The 18,683-nt window shown below is 40.7% G+C and overlaps 3 protein-coding genes across 65 annotated transcripts in view; 1 reads left to right on the top strand and 2 right to left on the bottom strand.

Annotated features, from left to right (window-relative positions):
- Positions 1 to 13,768, bottom strand: part of CLHC1 (clathrin heavy chain linker domain containing 1) — a 54,305-nt gene extending 40,537 nt beyond the window's left edge. For 11 of the 32 annotated variants that reach the window (XR_014841930.1, XR_014841931.1, XR_014841932.1 and 8 more), the window contains exons 1-3: positions 13,458 to 13,768; positions 8,643 to 8,899; positions 3,666 to 3,853 (exon numbers count right to left, since the gene is read on the bottom strand). Coding sequence is in view for 23 of the 32 variants with exons in the window: in XM_013996158.3 (XP_013851612.1) it covers positions 3,666 to 3,853; positions 8,643 to 8,819 (365 nt within the window). In the remaining 9 variants the exon portion in view is untranslated. Of the gene's footprint in view, positions 1 to 3,665; positions 8,544 to 8,642; positions 8,900 to 13,457 lie in introns of those variants that run through there. The other 21 variants (XR_014841935.1, XM_003354820.5, XM_085019271.1 and 18 more) reach the window with 7 other exon arrangements.
- A 391-nt stretch (positions 13,769 to 14,159) lies between these two features.
- On the top strand, positions 14,160 to 16,756 carry RPS27A (ribosomal protein S27a). Its single transcript, XM_003125136.6, has 6 exons — positions 14,160 to 14,192; positions 14,290 to 14,354; positions 14,824 to 14,878; positions 15,298 to 15,383; positions 15,746 to 15,877; positions 16,573 to 16,756. Exons 2-6 carry the CDS (start codon positions 14,307 to 14,309, stop codon positions 16,720 to 16,722), a joined length of 471 nt encoding a protein of 156 aa, XP_003125184.3. The 5' UTR covers positions 14,160 to 14,192; positions 14,290 to 14,306; the 3' UTR covers positions 16,723 to 16,756.
- Positions 16,757 to 17,504: 748 nt separating this feature from the next.
- Positions 17,505 to 18,683, bottom strand: part of MTIF2 (mitochondrial translational initiation factor 2) — a 41,255-nt gene continuing 40,076 nt past the window's right edge. For all 32 annotated transcript variants that reach the window (XR_014841920.1, XR_014841915.1, XR_014841919.1 and 29 more), the window contains 2 exons: positions 18,476 to 18,616; positions 17,505 to 17,942 (listed from right to left, as the gene is read on the bottom strand). Coding sequence is in view for 20 of the 32 variants with exons in the window: in XM_085019205.1 (XP_084875331.1) it covers positions 17,770 to 17,942; positions 18,476 to 18,616 (314 nt within the window). In the remaining 12 variants the exon portion in view is untranslated. The remainder of the gene's footprint in view (positions 17,943 to 18,475; positions 18,617 to 18,683) is intronic.

Genomic DNA, 18,683 nt, shown 5'->3' with positions numbered 1-18,683 from the left:
ACTGCCTATGATTCATAACCTTACTGGAAATTTTTGTTTGTTTGTTTGTTTGTTTTTTGTCTTTTTCCTATTTCTTGGGCCGCTGCCGTGGCATATGGAGGTTCCCAGGCTAGGGGTCGAATCAGAGCTGTAGCCACCGGCCTACGACAGAGCCTCAGCAACTCGGGATCCGAGCCGCGTCTGCAACCTACACCACAGCTCACGGCAACGCCGGGTCGTTAACCCACTGAGCAAGGGCAGGGACCAAACCTGCAACCTCATGGTTCCTAGTCGGATTCGTTAACCACTGCGCCACCATGGGAACTCTGAAATTTTTAATGTTAAATAATCTAGCCACAAAGTACTTACTCCCTCTAGTTGAAAAAGACCTTCACAATTTAAAAATTATTTTTGTTAAGTAATTGTATCAGTTTCCTGTGGCTGCTACGACAAATTACCACCAACTTGGTGGCTTAAAACAACAGGATTCGTTTTTTCACAGTTCTGGAAGCCAGAAATCCAAAATTAGTTTCATTGGGCCAAAACTTCTGTTTTCAGAGTTATGCTTCCTCTAGAAGTTCTAGGAGAGAATCTGTTCCTTGCCTCTTTCAGCTTCTGAGGGCTGCTGGCCTGCTGTGGCTGCATCTGAGGCCACAATACCTTCTCTCCTTGGGCTTGTGTCAATGTTCCCTCTACCTCTCAGCTATAAGAATACCTGTAGTGGCATTTAGGGCCCACCTAAATAATATAAGATAATCTCCCTATCTCAAGATGCTTAATGTAATATGTGCAATGACCTCTTTTCCAAATAAAGTAACATTTACAGGTTCCCAGGATTAGGATCTAATTGGGGGGGGGGGGGAACTATTATTCAATCTACGCTATCAATTTTGATCCTAGAGTTTGAGGAATGATAGCACAGAGTTCATCCAGAAAGTGGGGAACTGAAAGACCAAGAAGTAGAGATAAACTTCTTCTAAGCCTTACTTGAAATTTATTTCCTAGTTTATCCCCAATATTTTGGCCCAGGGAGGAAATAATACATTTAATATTGGTTAGATACATAAATGTCATGGGGTTTTTGGCATAGTTAAAAACAAGCCTGTTGGTAGATAACTGCTGCCTGAGTCTGATTGTAGAGAGCTCTTGGTAACTACAGGTGGCTCAGAGTACGATCTTGCAGTATTTATGAAAATAAGAGTGACTGTGGAAATAAAATATCCTTGGTTTTCACCCAAATAGTTCTGCTTTGGGAAAAAAGATATGTTAAAAGTAAAGAGACTTTCAAAAAAATTGAGGAGTTCCCATCGTGGCGCAGTGGGTAACGAATCCAACTAGGAACCATGAGGTTGCGGGTTCGTCCCTGCCCTTGCTTAGTGGGTTAACGATCCGGCGTTGCCGTGAGCTGTGGTGTAGGTTGCAGACGCGGCTCGGATCCTGCGTTGCTGAGGCTCTGGCGTAGGCCGTTGGCTACAGCTCCGACGGGACCCCTAGCCTGGGAACCTCCATATGCCGAGGGAGCGGCCCAAGAAATAGCAAAAAGACAAAAAAAAAAAAAAAAAAAAATTGAAAGCAGGGACTTAAACAGATACTTGTACATGTATGTTTATAGTGGCACTATTCACAATAACCTAAGGTGGGAAAAAAACCCAAAGACTCATCAACAGATAAGTAGATGAAATATGGTACATACATACAATGGAATATTATATTCAGCCATAAAAAGGAATTAAGCTCCAAAACATGCTACAACATGGACGAGAACTTATCTAGCTGTTGCTCCTTACTATAGCTACTTTTTTTTTCTTTTCTTTTTTTCTTCTTTTTAAAATAAAATTTTTACTTTATTTTTTTGCTATTTTAGGGCCACACCTGTGGCACATGGAGGTTCCCAGCCTAGGGGTCAAATCAGAGCTATAGATGCCAGCCTACATCACAGCCACAGCAATGTGGGATCCAAGCCATATCCGAGACCTACACCATAGCGCATGGCAACACCGGATCCTTAACCCACTTAGTGAGGCCAGGGATCAAATCCACATCCTCATGGATCCCAGTTGGGTTTGTTAACCACTGAGCCACAAAAGGAACTCCTATAGCTACTTGTATGATATCTTAATCTTTAACAATTTCACTACAATAAATCTAACTAGTTCTTATTGCTTATAACAGTATTCTTACTCTTCCTGCATTTCCGAATTGCTATCTTTCACCAGTTCGAGAAAATTATCAGCCATTTTCTATTCAAATATTGTTTCTGTTCCATATTCTCTTCTGAGTTGTGATTAGACATAATAACTTTCTCGCTCTATCCTCCATGCCTTTTTTTATAATAGCTTTATTGAGATATAATTCATAAACTTGAAAATTCACCCTTGTAAAGTGTATATATAATTCAGTGAATTTTAGCATATTCAATTTTTTCTTTTTTCCTTCTAGGGTCACACATGTGGCATATGGAAGTTCCCAGGCTAGGGGTCAATTCGGAGCTACAGCTGCCAGGCTACACCACAGTCACAGCAATGCAGAATTCTTAACCCACTGAGCGAGGTCTATGCCACAGCCACAGCAATGCCAGATCCAAGCCACGTTTTTGACCTACACCACAGCTCATGGCAATGCCAGATCCTTAAACCCACTGAGCAAGGCCAGAGATTGAACCTGCTTCCTCATGGTTAGTAGTCGGATTCATTTCTGCTGAGCCTAAATGGGAACTCCTTATAGTTTCAGTTTTAATAAATGCTCGCAGGGCCCAAGAAGCTTTAGTGCTCTTCTTATCTTTTGTTATGATTTTGCCCTAATATATTTGTCACTATCTTGTCAGCTTCCTGTTCCTTTTGGAAAAAAATTTTTTTCTTAACTATTTTATGTAGCATTCTGCCCCAAGAGGAAAAGCTATTCCAACGTCTAGCCAGCAACACCACCACTGAAGGTCAAACATTATATCATCTTCCAGGTTGACCTGAAATAATCTATAAGAATAATTTAACCATCATTTACTAAATGGAACACTGAAAACCTGAGAATATTCAACAAGAGTGAGCATTTTATCCTGTCCCACTAGGTTACTTACCTTTGTGTATCACAGGATTAAGTGCTCTAATTCAGATGGTAATCATGAAATTGTACTACTAAACCTTCCATACAAGAAATTACCTGGAGCAGTTATCTGCATCCCTAATTTTATGATTCTACAGTGTGCCTCCAATTATCCTAAAAAATATTATAAAATTCTCAAACAGAATTTCAATAGGAAAGGTAACATAAAAATATGGTTTTAAAATAAAATTGAGGAGTTCCCGTCGTGGCGCAGTGGTGAACAAATCCGACTAGGAACCAGGAGGTTGCGGGTTCGGTCCCTGCCCTTGCTCAGTGGGTTAATGATCCGGCGTTGCTGTGAGCTGTGGTGTAGGTTGCAGACGCGGCTCGGATCCCGAGTTGCTGTGGCTCTGGCATAGGCCAGTGGCTACAGCTCCGATTGGACCCCTAGCCTGGGAACCTCCATATGCCGCGGGAGCGGCCCAAAGAAATAGCAAAAAGGCAAAAAAAAAAAAGAAAAAAATAAAATAAAATAAAATAAAATTGAAATTCAAAAAGACTAAGAACCATTTGTTATAGCTACCATGGCTAGTTAACATAACCAAGTAATAATTATCACCTTTTGAGGTACTTACTAATATACTTACTTTTCTTGAAGTTGGAGTATTCTTTTCCTGTGATATATCAATGCCGTGGGCTCTCCTGCCAAAACTTTAAGTCTTCCATGAAGAGAGAATGCAGTTCTTTGGTCTTTCTTTATAGTTTCAATAAAGGCATCATATTCTTTTTTGATTGAAGTTAGAATGGACTTGTATGCAGTGACATACTCTATTACCTGAAACATGATTTTTCTGCCTATGGTACTGAATTTTTTTTTCTAGAACACTATGGATCAAAAGCCTTGCAAACAGCATTATAAATTTTTTGATGAAATATGTGCAATTAGAAGTCTAAAATTTTACAAATTTGAGCTTCACTAATATTCAATATGACTGGCTATTAAAGACAGTTAAGGTATGCTCTTTGTGAATCATAATTCTGTGAGTTTAATATTAGAGAGAAAAAAAAAACAGAGTTTTTCCTCTACTAGTTATTAACACATACATTATATGAGATCAGTTAAAACCAATACCAGGTCTAATTATTCCAATTCTAGATCTCTTAAATATAGGGAATAGATGTGAGCAATCAACAATTTTGTCTGAAAGATACAATTACACTTTCTACCCCTGCTACATCTCTAGTCTCTGGTATTCCCCACTGGTTTTCTGTTAGCTAGAAAATACCTAGAAAATATTATTCAGGAAGACATCTGGCTTATCAAGAATTATACAAGGAGGAGTTCCCGTCGTGGCCCAGTGGTTAACGAATCCGACTAGGAACCATGAGGTTGCGGGTTCGGTCCCTGCCATTGCTCGGTGGGTTAACGATCCGGCGTTGCCGTGAGCTGTGGTGTAGGTTGCAGACGCGGCTCGGATCCCGTGTTGCTGTGGCTCTGGTGTAGGCCGGTGGCTACAGCTCCGATTCAGCCCCTAGCCTGGGAACCTCCATATGCCGCGGGAGCAGCCCAAGAAATAACAACAACAACAACAACAAAAGAGAGAGACAAAAGACAAAAAAAAAAAAAAGAATGATACAAGGAGATAACTAATCAAAGCCAAATACCAGGAAAGGATTTGAGTGGAAGATACAGGTCATCTTTTTGACATGACCATACTACCTATCTACCCAAATCAAGATTGCTACCTAGGAACTTTCAATAAAATAGAGGCCATTAATCTACAGTTTTCCAAATTACACACCCACTGTTTTCAGCCATCCTCCATGCCACAAGGCTCTGTGATGGGCTGGAACAATCCAAGACAACTCAGATATGTTAGTGGATAGCAAACAGACTTATACTGACATCATGATTAGCTCCCACATGGGTTTGCTAGAAGAAATATATCCTGGAAAAGCACACACTGAAATCTTTAAGAATGCACTGAAAATGCATTAAAGTAAAAGAGGTAAACTGTATGCCAGAGATAGAATAGCATGACCCACAAAATATTATAAAATTTAGGAAAATTCACCCTAAACCCACATTTTCAGCTTCTCTTGTAAACTCTAAAAAACCTACCATGATGGGGAGTGCCCACTGTGGCTCAGTGGTAACGAACCCAACTACTATCCATGAGGATGCAAGTTCAATCCCTGGCTGGCTTCCCTCAGTGGGTTAAGGATCCAGCATTGCCTTGAGCTGTTGCAGACACAGCTCCGGTCTGGTGTTGCTGTGGCTATGACGTAGGCAGGCAACTACAGCTCCAATTCAACCCCTGGCAGGGGAACTTCCAGATCTGTGGGTGTGGCCCTAAAGACAAAAACAAACAAACAAACAAACAAAAAAACCACGACCCTGTAACCCCCCCCATTGATTAATGGCAGTAATCAGCTGGAGCTTAAGATTAGACTTGTTCTTATCTCTATCATACCGCTAGTGACATTTTTCATAGAATAGGACAAACTATTCAAAAATTTATATGGAACCACAAAAGACCCAGAATTGCCAAAGCAATCCTGAGGGAAAAAAATGAGCAGGGGGCATAATTCTCCCACACTTCAGACAATATTACAAAGCAACAGTAATCAAGATGGTGTGGCACTGGTACAAAACAGACATACATACCGATGGAACAGAATAGAGAGACAGATAAACCCAGAGACCTATGGTCAATTAACCTTTGACAAAGGAGGCAAGAATATAAGATGGGGAAAAAGACAGTCTCTTCAGCAAATGGGAAATCTGCACAACTGCACATAAATATTCCTTGCTTACTAAGTTCTTCACTCTCTCTGCAACTTAACCCCAACTTTTTTTTTGGTCACGCCCATGGCATGTGGAAGTTCTCAGACTAGGGGTCAAACCAGAGCCACAGCAGCAACCCAAGTCACTGGAGTGACAATGCTGGAGCCTTAACCCACTGCGCCATAGGGAAACTTCTACCCTGAGCACTTGTTACACGAATTTTAGGTCCTCCTTGATTTTATTCAGGCATGGTTCTCTAGGCCAAATCCTCATCTTTGATTTTAAACAGAATTCAGTATTTGTTCTCTGGTTCTAAGTACTCAGATACCTTCATCTTCTGCCCAACAAGATCCTTCCCAGAGGGAACAATGATTAAGGAAGACAGGCTTTAAGAGTTTATTAACAATCAAATGGGTTGGAATAACATGAAAATGGAAAGGCAGATTATCTTATTGAGAAAGTAGAAGGGAAGTTTCTCTAAGTACCAAATGATTTCTATTCCAGATCCCCTCTCAGTCCTGAAGAATTGGATTCTTCACAATGTATAAATGTATACTTTATAACTATACAACATACAAAGAGTCCAAATGGAAATCTTGAGGGATAGGGAGAAAAGGACTAAAGACATAGAAATTATCTTTTATTTAGGAGTTCCCGCTGTGGCACAAAGGGACCTCCGGCATCTTGGGAGCATTGTGATGCAGTTTCGATCCCCAGTCTGGTACAGTGGGTTAAGGATCCTGTGTTGTCGCAGCTGTGGCTTAGATCGCAACTATGACTCAGATCTGAGCCCTGGCTGGGGAACTCCACATACTGTGGAGTGGCCAAAAAGAAAAGAAAGAAATTATCTTTTATTTGATCCCATGCCTTTTCTCTAAGAATTAAATTTACTAATACCTCCTCCAAAGACTTTAGCATATTTATACTAATTTAAAGCAGATAGCTTTTCATGTAAGAAAACTTCTGACAATTGTTAGCATTTGGACCTGCAAAGATAAGTATGTTACAGTTATGATAACTTTCCTTTGCTATTTCACACAAGTAGAATCTCAGCATGATATTTATAAAACCAATTCAAAATACTACCTTTAAACATTCACCTAATATGTTCCTTAATGACTAACACACCAAAGCAGTATCATCGATCATAACAACTTATAAAACGAAGCTAATTTACCACCTGTCTAACTTGCCAATGTTCTAAAAGATAGGTTTTCTAGATAACTTAAAAGGAGGAAAAGGAGTTCCCTCTGTGATGCAGTGGGTTAAGAATCTGACTGCATAAATTCCTGTTGTGGCTTAGCTGCTTAAGAACCCAGCATAGTCTCCATGAGGATGCAGGTTGAATCACTGGCCTTGCTCAGTGGATTAAGGATCGGGTGTTGCCATGAGCTGTGGTATAGGTTGTAGACACAGCACGGATCCCGAGTTGTTGTGGCTGTGGTGTATGCTGGCAGCTGTAGCCCAGGTCTCTGTGGAAGTGCAGTTTTGATCCTGGGCCTGGCACAAAGGTTTAAAGGATCCAACGCTGGCACAGATGTGGCACAGGGATTCAATCTCTGGCCCAGGAACTTCCATACACCAAGGGTGTGGCCTTAAAATTTAAAAAAAAAAAAAAAAAAAAAGGGAAGATTCTTTTTTTCTATTTTATACTTTTATGGATATGCATCAATTTTCTTAATTCCATCTGTATGTATACATCACTACTTAGTGTTCCCTTTTCCTTAGAGTGAGGCACAATATTTTAAATTAGAGGAGAAATAAGACTCAGTGCACAATGCTCAAAAATTACAGAAAACACTGAGTTCCTATTTTTCCTATGACTATTTTACTCAGAGACCAGTGGTTTACAGAATTCTTAACCTAAGCAATTATTTCTTTGAGATAAGGAGGAAAGGGTGCTAACTTGACTTATTTTACTGTCAGGTCATCTTCCAACGGGGGTTAAAAAAAAAGTGAGGTAAAAAAATGAGGATTGGTGGCCATATTGCATTTGTTTATAAGGAAAAACAGGTATTTCTAAAACCTTGAAAAGCAAAATCAAATGTTACGTTAAAGCCAAAGCATTTTCTGACCTCCCTATTTCCAAAGTTCAGTCCAGTCTAACATTTTGTTTACTGTGCCTATGGAGACCTCTAACCTACAAGAGGTCTCAATTTAATATGCTAGATCAAATCTAAACCAAGATTTTAATGATACCACAAACCAACCCAAAACAACAAGGAATTACCAGGTTCCTGCTTACAGCCCAATTCCTAACAAATCAGATAATACTTTAAGATGGAGGGTCAAAATAATGTAGGAGGACATAGCTAGGTTGTTGCTCAAAAACTAACAGCCTGAGAGTTCCCGTCGTGGTGCAGTGGTTGACGAATCCGACTAGGAACCATGAGGTTGCAAGTTCAAACCCTGCCCTTGCCCAGTGGGTTGGGGACCCGGCATTGCCGTGAGCTGTGGTGAAGGTTGCAGACGCGGCTCAGATCCTGCATTGCTGTGGCTGTGGTGTAGGCTGGTGGCTACAGCTCCGATTAGACCCCTAGCCTGGGAACCTCCATATGCCGTGGAAGCGACCCTAGAAAAGGCAAAAAGACAAAAACAAAAACAAACAAACAAAAAACTAACAGCCTGCACTTAAGCTAAAATAATTGAAACACTCATTAACTGCCGAGTAATATAAATCCAGCATTGCATTTTTCCCATTCATTTCTTTCTGACAAATTAGATGAACTTCTCAAAACTGAAAAAAAGAACATAGTCAAATAATCAGGGACATTAGTTGTCACGACAGACAATTTCTACCACATAAAACCTCCACTGTCTGAGAGCATTATGATACCTTATCAAAAACGTTTCGGTATATGATATAATATTCATCAGCAGGTCCTTCCTCATTACAGCCCACTCTTTGAGTTTCTGTGATTATGTATCTTTGCATTCTTTCCAAAAATTCTTTGTCACTTCTACTAATGATAGGAGGGAGGACTGCATGTTTATTTATTCCTTGGACAGACATATGTCACAATCTGCACACTTGTTCACAAGAGAAGTTAAGTCTTGGCCTGCTTTTGCAACAAAACTAAAACTTGGATAAGCCTGAAAGAAAAGAAAAAGCCATCAATTAACCTAAAGTTTAAAATAAATTAAATATTGATCTAAAAAATGTCTATTCGTTTCAGAAAAAAAAATGTCTCGTGGATCTCCAAGATAAATATTTCAACCTATGAATTAAAAGGTCTAATCTATTCTACCATATGTTGTTATACCTTTGGGATAGAAATAGCCAACACCAGTCAATAAAGAGCTCTTTTCTTATTAAAAAGTCATATGTAACATATGATCAGTTTCTTATGTTTAACTCAACACTTTCTAACGGAAGGTTTATTAGCATTTTGTTTATTTGTTTCATGTGGGAAAACTAGTTTGGAAGCGTTCTGATGACACAAACAAGGTCAAATATTTCTCTACCCATGTACCTAGCTGACCCGGTCAGTCATCCACACACAACAGCTATAAATGATTCATGAACTTATTTTGACAATGAACATTACTATAATTCTTATCTTTAATATGCTAAATCTACACATCAATGATTTAAAAGATAACAAACTATATATTCCACTGCTCTTTTAGTAAAGAATCAATATCCAACTAGAGTTGGATACAGAAGTTGGCTCCTGAGATCTATTTACATTAACATTAAACAAAACCATGATTTGCTTAAACATGTATGGCAAGGCAAAGCTTTTTTTTTTTTGGCCGCATATGGAAATTTCCAGGCCAGGGGTCAAACCTGAGCTTCAGCTGTCACCTATATCACAGCTGTGGCAACACCAAATCCTTCAACCATTGCACTGGGCTGGGGATCAAATTCACATCTCAGCAGCAACCCAAGCCACTGCAGAGTCAACACCAGATCCTTAATCTGCTGTACCACAGTGGGAATTCCCAAGGCAGAATATTAACTCCCTTCATTCCCATTACAGGAGTATATATTCATGGTATAAAATTTGGAAAATATAGGAGTTCCCATCGTGGCTCAGCAGTTAACGAACCCGACTAACATCCATGAGGAGGTGGGTTCAATCCCTGGCCTTGCTCAATGGGTTAAGGATCCCGCGTTACCATTAGCTGTAGGTCTAAGACGTGGCTTGGATTCCACATTGCTGTGGCTCTGGCATAGGCTAGTGGCTACAGCTTCAATTCGACTTCTAGCCTGGGAATCTCCATATGCCACAGGTGCAGCCCAAAAAAGACAACAAAGGCAAAAAAAAAAGGAAAATACCAACAAAAGAAAATTAATACCAAAAAACCCAGAATCCCACCACCCCAAAATGACTGTTTAATATGGCATATTTCCTTCTAATTTTTATAATTTAATTACAGAAGTTAGGTTAACACTTTTATTCCATTTTCAAGTAATGATACAAGACATACAAGTAAAAAAAATAGCACAATGGATGGGGTAAGATGTATGGGGGAAAATAAAAAAGGGAAAAGGGATAGAGAGTAAGGAAGATGGGAGGGTACATTTTTATATAAGGCATTAAGTAAGGAAAGAGGAGAACGCTCACTGATAAGGTGACATTTCAGAAATCTGAAAAAAAAAGACCTAACGTAGTGGTCGAGGCAGCGAGATCTAAAAGCCCAAAGGCCTCAAGGCAGGACAGCATATCTGACAAATAGCACGAAGGCCAGTGGGACCAGAAGAGAATGAGAAAAGATGAGAAGAAAGATCAAGTCAGAGAGATAGCTGCCAGATCATGGAGAATATAGGGCTTCAAAGGCAGGACCTTTATCAGCCCATGGGACACTTTTGCACAGGTTAGAAAAAGACGTCCCTTTCTCTGGGCAGATTTGGCAAGAGGAGCAATGAGCTAGATTGCGGCCTCTAGTCATTCCAGTGTGGGAATGACAGCTTTGCTTACAGGAACTTAGGCTTAACTCTGAGTGACATGGGAAACCATTAGAGGGATTCAGTGTGGGTATCAGAGAACTGTCGACAAGGACCATAGAGTTTTTGGCCTCGGCAACTGAAAAGATGGAAATTGCCATTTATGAGATTCAAAGAGCAAGTTCATAAGATCAGGAGTTTGGAACTGCTTATTAGAGATGTTAATTAAACAGCTGGATGTGTGAAGCCAGAGTTCAGGTGAGTGAGTCTGAGTGAGAAATAAGTTTATAGGTCATTTGCATGTAAATGATATTTTAAAATTATTTCCAATCTTAAAATTTTAAGTATTTTTAAATTAGAGAGAATGGAAAGACATTTGGTAAATACATTCAAAGCAGAGGTCCAAAGACTGGGCACTCAAAAAAAAATTAAAAAGAAAAAGAAGGTGTTCCCATTGTGGCACAACAGAAATGAATCCAACTAGTAACTATGAGGTTGTGGGTTCGATCCCTGGCCTACCTCACTGGGTTAGGGATCTGGCATTGAAGTGAGCTGTGATGTAGGTCACAGATACAACTCGGATCCTGCATTGCTGTGGCTGTGGTATAGACTAGTGGCTATAGCTCCGATTCGACCCCTAGCCTGGGAACCTCCATATGCCACAGGTGCGGCCCTAAAAAGCAAAAGAAAAAAATACAAAGATCATGCACTCCAGAGTTTAGAGGTCTGGTAGATAACCAGGAAGAAGCAAGAAAGCCTATAAAAGAGTGTCCAGGGGAGTTCCCTCATGGCTCAGAGGGTTAGGGATCCAATGTTGTCACTGCTGTGGCTCAGGTTCAGTCCCTCACCCAGGAACTTCCCTGTGCCACTGGTTGGGGTGGGATGTGGGGAGGGGAGGAATGTCCAGGGAGAGAGAAGAGAGATGGAATTAAGTGAAGAAAGCATTTCAAAGAGGAAAGGAGTGATCAACTGTGTCAAACACTGTTGAAAGTTCAAGTAAGATTAAATGACCATTGAATTTAGCTACAAGGAGGTGATTAGTAGCTATAAGAGCCATTCTGATTGGAGTGGGTCCAGTCAATGGAAGGAAAAGAATTAGAGACAATGAGTATAGACAATTCTTTCAAGAAGTGTTGTTGTAAATGTGGAGATTAGTTGGTAGAACATGGGTTGTAGTCTTCCAAGGAGAAGAAATGGAGTCTTTAGAAAGTGCCAAAGTAGGGAGTTCCTGTTTTGGCTCAGCAGTAACAAACCCAACTAGAACCCGTGATGATCCGGGTTTTATCCCTGGCCTCATTCAGTGGGTTAAAGGATCAGGTGTGGCCGGGAGTTGCAGCGTAGGTCATAGCCACAGCTCAGATCTGGAGTTGCTGTGGCTGTGGCATAGGCTGGTGGCTACAGCTCCTATTCGACCCCTAGCCTGGGAACTTCCATAGCCATGAATGCAGCCTTAAAAAGACAAAAAAAAAAAAAAAAAAAAAAAAAAAAAAAAGGAAGAAAGAAAGAAAGAGCCAAAGTATGAAAGAGCATATCAGGAACTTTGATTACTTCAATGTTAATAAAGTGGTGTAAAGTGAGTAACGGTAATGGGTTTAGCAGATTAGGCTGTAAGGAAGAGGCTGAATATCACATTAAGAAATTTCGCTATGTGGGAAAGGAATCTGAAAGAGAATGGCTGTTTGTACATGTATAACTGAATCACTCAGTTGTACAACAGTAATTATCACAACCTTGTGAATCAACAATACCTCAATAAAGCTTAAAAAAAAAAAAAAGAAAAAAAGAAATTTGGAGTTCCCATTGTGGCTCAGTGGGTTACAAACCCAATTAGTATCCATGAGGGTGTGGGTTCAATCCCTGGCCTTGCTCAGTGGGTTGGGGAATCTGGAGATGCCATGACCTGTGGTGGAGGTCACAGAAGCAGCTCAGATCCTGAGCTGTTGACGCTGTTGTGTAGGCAGGCAGCTCCAGCTCCCCAATTCAACCCCTAGCTCGGGAACTTCCATATGTCACATGTGTGACCCTGAAAAGCAAAAAAAAAAAAAAAAAAAGGAAAAAGAAATTTGGATTTCATCTTGAAGGTGAATTAAAATAATGACATAATCATTTTTTTATTTTTTAGAATATTTTGGAGGCAACAGTGAAGGTAGGTTAGAAAAGAAAGACTGGGAACAGAGAAAATTAAGGAGGACCTACTAGTCACTTATGATGGAACATGAAAATGTGAAAAAAAGAATGTATATGTGTATGTGTGACTGGGCCACCTTGCTGTACAGTAGAAAACTGACAAAACACTGTAAACCAGCTATAATGGAAAAGGTAAAAATCATTAAAAAAAAAAAATTAAGGAGGACCTGAACGTGGGGATGGGGATGCAAAGGAGAGGGCACAGAGAAATAAAGTAATTAGACAATAGGAGGGGTGTGTATAAGGATTCTGTGGTTTGTACAGCGGAGAAAGGCCAGGGGAAGTGCTAACCCGCCCGCCTCGCCGGGAGAGCGCCCCACATTCTTCAAAAATTTCCTCTTAGGATTTTCACCACAATTCCAAAGTCTAAACTTGGAAACTCTACAATAAAGAACCATTCCGCAGGTTTCTTTCCCCTATGGCTTCATTAGAAAATTTGAAAACTTCTGACGTTTTTCAACATATTAAGCCATTGCACACCTCGAAGTGACACACTAGACAGAACCTTCTCAGACTAGGGGAGCCTAGGGGGTTGAAGGTGGGGAGGGGCTATAGGCCGAGAAAAAGACCGACCCAAGGTTTTAGGAGCATCACCTATTCAGCTTGCCTGGAGTTGGCCACAGGAATGCCCTTCCCTTGAAGAACCGGGAAGCGTTCGGTGGTAGATGGCTGATCCTCCGCCCCTCACCGCTTATGTAAGGGGATGAACAACACTTTGGTTCCTCCACCCTTTTCCAGCCTCCTAACTTTTCCTCCTAACCATTTCCAAGCCATTTACACTTTCCCCGAAACCATTACTGCGCTTCACCCTTGCTCCCACCTAACCTTAACCACCTTCAGCAAACCCCAACTCCAGCGCTAGGCTGTAACTAGGTATAGTAACCAGGAAACCCGGGCGTGTGGAACTGCATCTCGGGACAAGAAGTCCTAAAAAAAAGAGAAAGCGTTGGAAAACTACAGTTCCCAGAAAAGACTTCTACTTCCTCCCTTTCCCTCGTGAGGCCCCCCCCTCAACCCCACCCCCTTTGAAAGACCCTCTTGGCCACGTCAACTAGAGGGAGAAAGCTTTTTAAAAACAATTTTTGAGTTGTTTAAGTCTACTACTTAGAGAGCACTCTGGAGGTTAAAATAAAAAGTAAGCCAGGCTAGAAAAGAGAAGCTAGGTCACGACTTGGTCTGGCATGTGGTTGGACAGCCGCTACGACAGCGCTCAGGCATTGCATGGACGCCTAGGAGGCGGGGCCTTGGGGGACGTCGGGAAAGCCTTGGACCGTCGGAGCGCCCTTCCTTTCGGATCCGCCATCTGTGGTGAGTGTGTGCTCTAGGTCTTTCTCCGCCCCGGGGCCCGCTGTAGCCCTTCTTTGTACCCAAATCTCACTCATTTTCTTCTTTTCCTCACGCTCAGGTGGAACCGCCGCCAAGATGCAGATATTCGTGAAGACGCTGACGGGCAAGACCATCACTCTCGAGGTACGTGCGAGGCAGAGGCAGAAGGCACGGCCTGAAGGAGGGGGGCTTGAGGCGGATTTCGGCACTCGCGCTGTATTCTGCTTTGCAGTACGTTTCCGAGCCTGCCCTCTGAAACCTGGCTTTGAAGTGAGCGTTGTTACTGCTGAGCAAGGGCTTAGGGCAGGTTTTCGGTAAAAGGTCCGAGCCTGTCACCTCGTCCCGGCCAGGTAGCTGAAGCCGGGTTGGCGTGGCGGGAGGGAGGCGTCCCCCGCAGCTCCGCGCGAGCACGTGTGGCTCGGCTGCCACCGCCGTGGCCCGGGCTGGGGGAGGAAGTGTGCGTGCCTGGGAGCCCGCCCAGTGTAGAGAAATCAAGAGGCGTGGGTGACTTCAGTCCCCAGAGGCTGCGTACCTGAGCAAGCTTCAAGTTGAATTGAGCGTTTATTTTAGTTTCTTTTGTGTTACTAATATACTTGCATTTCAAAACTTATAGGTCGAACCCTCGGATACAATAGAAAATGTAAAGGCTAAGATCCAGGATAAGGAAGGTAATTTTTTAAAACTAATCTCAATATGGATTAATATAATCATTTTAAAACTCATCTGTAGAGGCTCAGGCCATTAGACATAAATGCTTTTGGTGGGGTGGAAGAGGTCAGGTTGACAAAAACGCTTTTGAACTAAGACAGTAGACAAATGTTTTGGCATGGGGCTAAGCTGCAGTACCTTCACAAGTGTGAGTTTAGATGAACTAGTTAATTTACATCTGTTATCAGCTATAAAATGATCATGTTAACCCGTATTAAGATTAAATAAGATAAAATTAAACATTTACTTTAGACATTGTCTGTAGCAAAAACCACTGATGACTATTAGTACCATTTATTTGATTCAGGATTGTAAATCTTGAGCAGATATGCTTGATTTGCAATCACTTAATTTTATTTATTTATTTTAATCTAATTAGGGATTCCTCCTGACCAGCAAAGACTGATCTTTGCTGGCAAGCAACTGGAAGATGGACGTACTTTGTCTGACTACAACATTCAAAAGGTCTGTATGGCAGAAAGAACAGGTCTTAGTTTGGAAATTTTGACCAATAACAAAAGTGAGAAGAATAGCATTAGATTAGAGTAGGTTCCCAGGTGCTTCCTACACTGACAATTGAGAAATGCTGCTACAGTCTGACATTTTGGGTTTTGCATGTTGTATCACAGTGTAATTTAAAGTATTCCTTAATCTTTCTATAAACTAATAGTTTATATAGAAATCAGATATCTTTTTTTCCTGAGACTCCATCTGTGAGTATATTTATGTCACATCCAGTTAGAAGATGCATGATGTTGGTTGTCCGTTTTCAATGGAGCAATAGCATTGATAGAATAATTTTTAAAGCCTATTTTGTTCAATAACAGGAGTCCACTCTTCATCTTGTATTGAGACTTCGTGGTGGTGCTAAGAAAAGGAAGAAGAAGTCTTACACCACTCCCAAGAAGAACAAGCATAAGAGAAAGAAGGTTAAGCTGGCTGTCCTAAAATACTATAAGGTGAGCCAATTTAAAATAGGATTTAATAGACTTAAAAATTTTGCTTGTGTAATTGGTTTTAAGCTCTTTAATATAAAGGTTTGGTTTTTTCCTGTTTAGTATTCAGATGAGCTTTATATAATGTGGTGTATTTACCATTTGCTTAGTTATTGCAAACTAAGGTTCTGAATTTGAAGTTAGATCCAGGTTCGGGTCTTAAATCCATCTACCACTTGGAAGGCTGGACTTTTAAAACCTCTGAAATTTCTGGAGTAATTGAGGATTTGGGATACCTGAGTTCCTAAGTACAAAGTACTAAAAACTACTGCTGTCATGTAATTAAAAGACTGATTGTTTTGAGTCATTTAAACTAGATTTAAGAACGTGTTATGTGGAATTCCCTGTTATGTGGAATTCCCGTCATGGCTTGGCGGAAATGAATCCGACCAGGAACCATGAGGTTGCGGGTTCAATCCCTGGCCTTGCTCAGTGGGTTAAGGATCCGGTGATGCCATGAGCTGTGGCATAGGTCGCAGACGTGGCTTGGATCTGGTGGCTCCTATCTCGAGTTGCTGTGGCTCTAGCATAGGCCAGCAGCAACTGCTCCGATTGGACCCCTAGCCTGGGAACCTCCATATGCTGCAGAAGCGGCTCTAGAAAAGGCAAAAAGACCCCCCCCCCAAAATTTATCTTAACACCAAGTTTATGCTTTTTAGGTGGATGAGAACGGCAAAATCAGTCGTCTTCGTCGGGAGTGCCCTTCAGATGAATGTGGTGCTGGAGTTTTTATGGCCAGCCACTTTGACAGACATTATTGTGGCAAATGTTGCCTGACCTATTGTTTCAACAAACCAGAAGACAAGTAATTGTATATTGGTTAATAAAAGACATGAACTAACATTTAATTTGTTGAATTTTATTTCAGTGATATAAAGAGTGATTTTTAAGCATCAAATTGATTGCACTTCTTTGGTAACCTATACTTGGCCGGATTCATATTAGCTGTCTAACTATAAGCCAGTTTGTCAGCATTGTTTTTTGACCTCAGCACTACTGACATTTGGAACTGATAATTCTTTGTTGGGTTCTGTGCATCAGAGACTGAATAGCATCTTTGATGCCAGTAGTACACTACACCTCCCCAGGATCAAAAAAACCCAGAAGTATCCATACATTGCCAAGTGACAGCTGAAGGTGAGGAAGAACTCCCACCCCCACCCCTTGAGATCTTGACACTGGTTTCTGTGAATTGGCCTAAATAACCTGGCCTTAAAAGAAGCTATACAATGTACTTGTTTCCTACAAAGGAAGTTTAAAGATGCTGTAAAATTCATTCCAAATGCCTTAGTTTGGGATGCTCAGTGTTTGCTATCTGCCTTAATAGGGGAATTCACTATTGTCCAATGTTAAAGTGCTTTAAGTTTATTTAGCTGGTTTTTAGATTCAATGATATACCAATAATTAACAAATGCCCTTTAACCATATTTCCCTGCTCCAGTTGGAGGTATCCTTAAATAAGGTTTTCTGGTTGTGTAGCATTTGACACACATAGTAACATTTGGTAGAAGTTTTTGTCCACTAGAGGTGAATTATGACTTTGAGTAAAATAAAAATAGCTGCTGCTCTATAATAAAGAACATTCAAACACTACACTTTTTTTTCTTTTATTTTTTTTTAGGGCCACACCCACAACACATGGAATTTCCCAGGCTAGGAGTTAAATTGGAGCTGCAGCTATGCCACAGCAACATGGGATCTGAGCCACATCTGCAACATAAACCACAGCTCATGGCAATGCCAGATCCCCAACCCACTGAGCAAAAGCAGGGATAAAACCCATGTCCCCATGGATACTAGTTAGATTCGTTACCACTGAGCCATGACAGGAACTCATTTGTACTTTCAATACAATTTTAAAATCCTGGATCCCAAGAAGTCTTGGCTGGAACTTCTTTTTCTTCATAACAAACAATACCATCTCCCACTTTAAATTCTATCTTTTCTTCATCCAAACTGAGACCACAATCCATTCCAGTTTTGATGACAGAAATATCATCTTTATGGTGTTTCAGTGAGATCAATGAGCCTTAAAAGAAAGTTCATATATTCAAATAAATAGTTATTGTAGCACAGTGTTTAGAAAATTACAATGAAATTATAGATTTTACAGTTCTATCATGTTAAATAATGGGACTAAATACCAGCAAAACCAAAGGAAAATGAAGTTTGCTTAATACAAGGTGCAATTTCTGTCGAAAAATACTAATAAATCTTCCTTTTCAAAGGTAACACTTGGCAGAGGATGGGACTGTACTCAGGACTTGACAGATAAACCAGGATGAAGAGATGGCAGGCAAAGGGTCCTTAAAGGATGGAAATAATTAAAATAATGTAGATCGAGAGTAGGAGATATGGCTGGAAAAGTAGCTTGGGACCAATTTTTAAAACCTTACAAGACTGGGGAACTGACAATTTTGGAAGACTCACTGGGACTGGAGACCAGATAGGACTTAGGAAGAAGTGGCTGAACAAGGATCACAGGAGCGAAAGACAAATATTTCAGATGGTTACGTAGGATCATCAGGTTTTGGTGACTGGATGTGGTACGACATTGCTTACCCTTCCAAATGACATGCCCATTACGGATTAATTTAAATTTTTTTTGCTTTTCCAACTGTCCCTTTTGGACTCTGCAGCCAGCAACAGGAATCTTCTTCTTCCCTTCTGTTATGGAGAAGGTAGCTAGTATAGAAGCCTCACCTTAAGGAAGAAGAGAACATTAATATAGAGAAAACAAAAAATTCTGAGAAATAATTTCTGACATTCT

The sequence above is a fragment of the Sus scrofa genome, chromosome 3 (genome assembly GCF_054392235.1).
Source record: "Sus scrofa isolate SSC_HxYL_T2T_F1_AM1 chromosome 3, Sscrofa_HxYL_maternal_Yorkshire_Landrace_v2.0, whole genome shotgun sequence".
Taxonomy (NCBI): domain Eukaryota; kingdom Metazoa; phylum Chordata; class Mammalia; order Artiodactyla; family Suidae; genus Sus; species Sus scrofa.
This window is presented reverse-complemented; position numbering and strand designations above follow the sequence as displayed.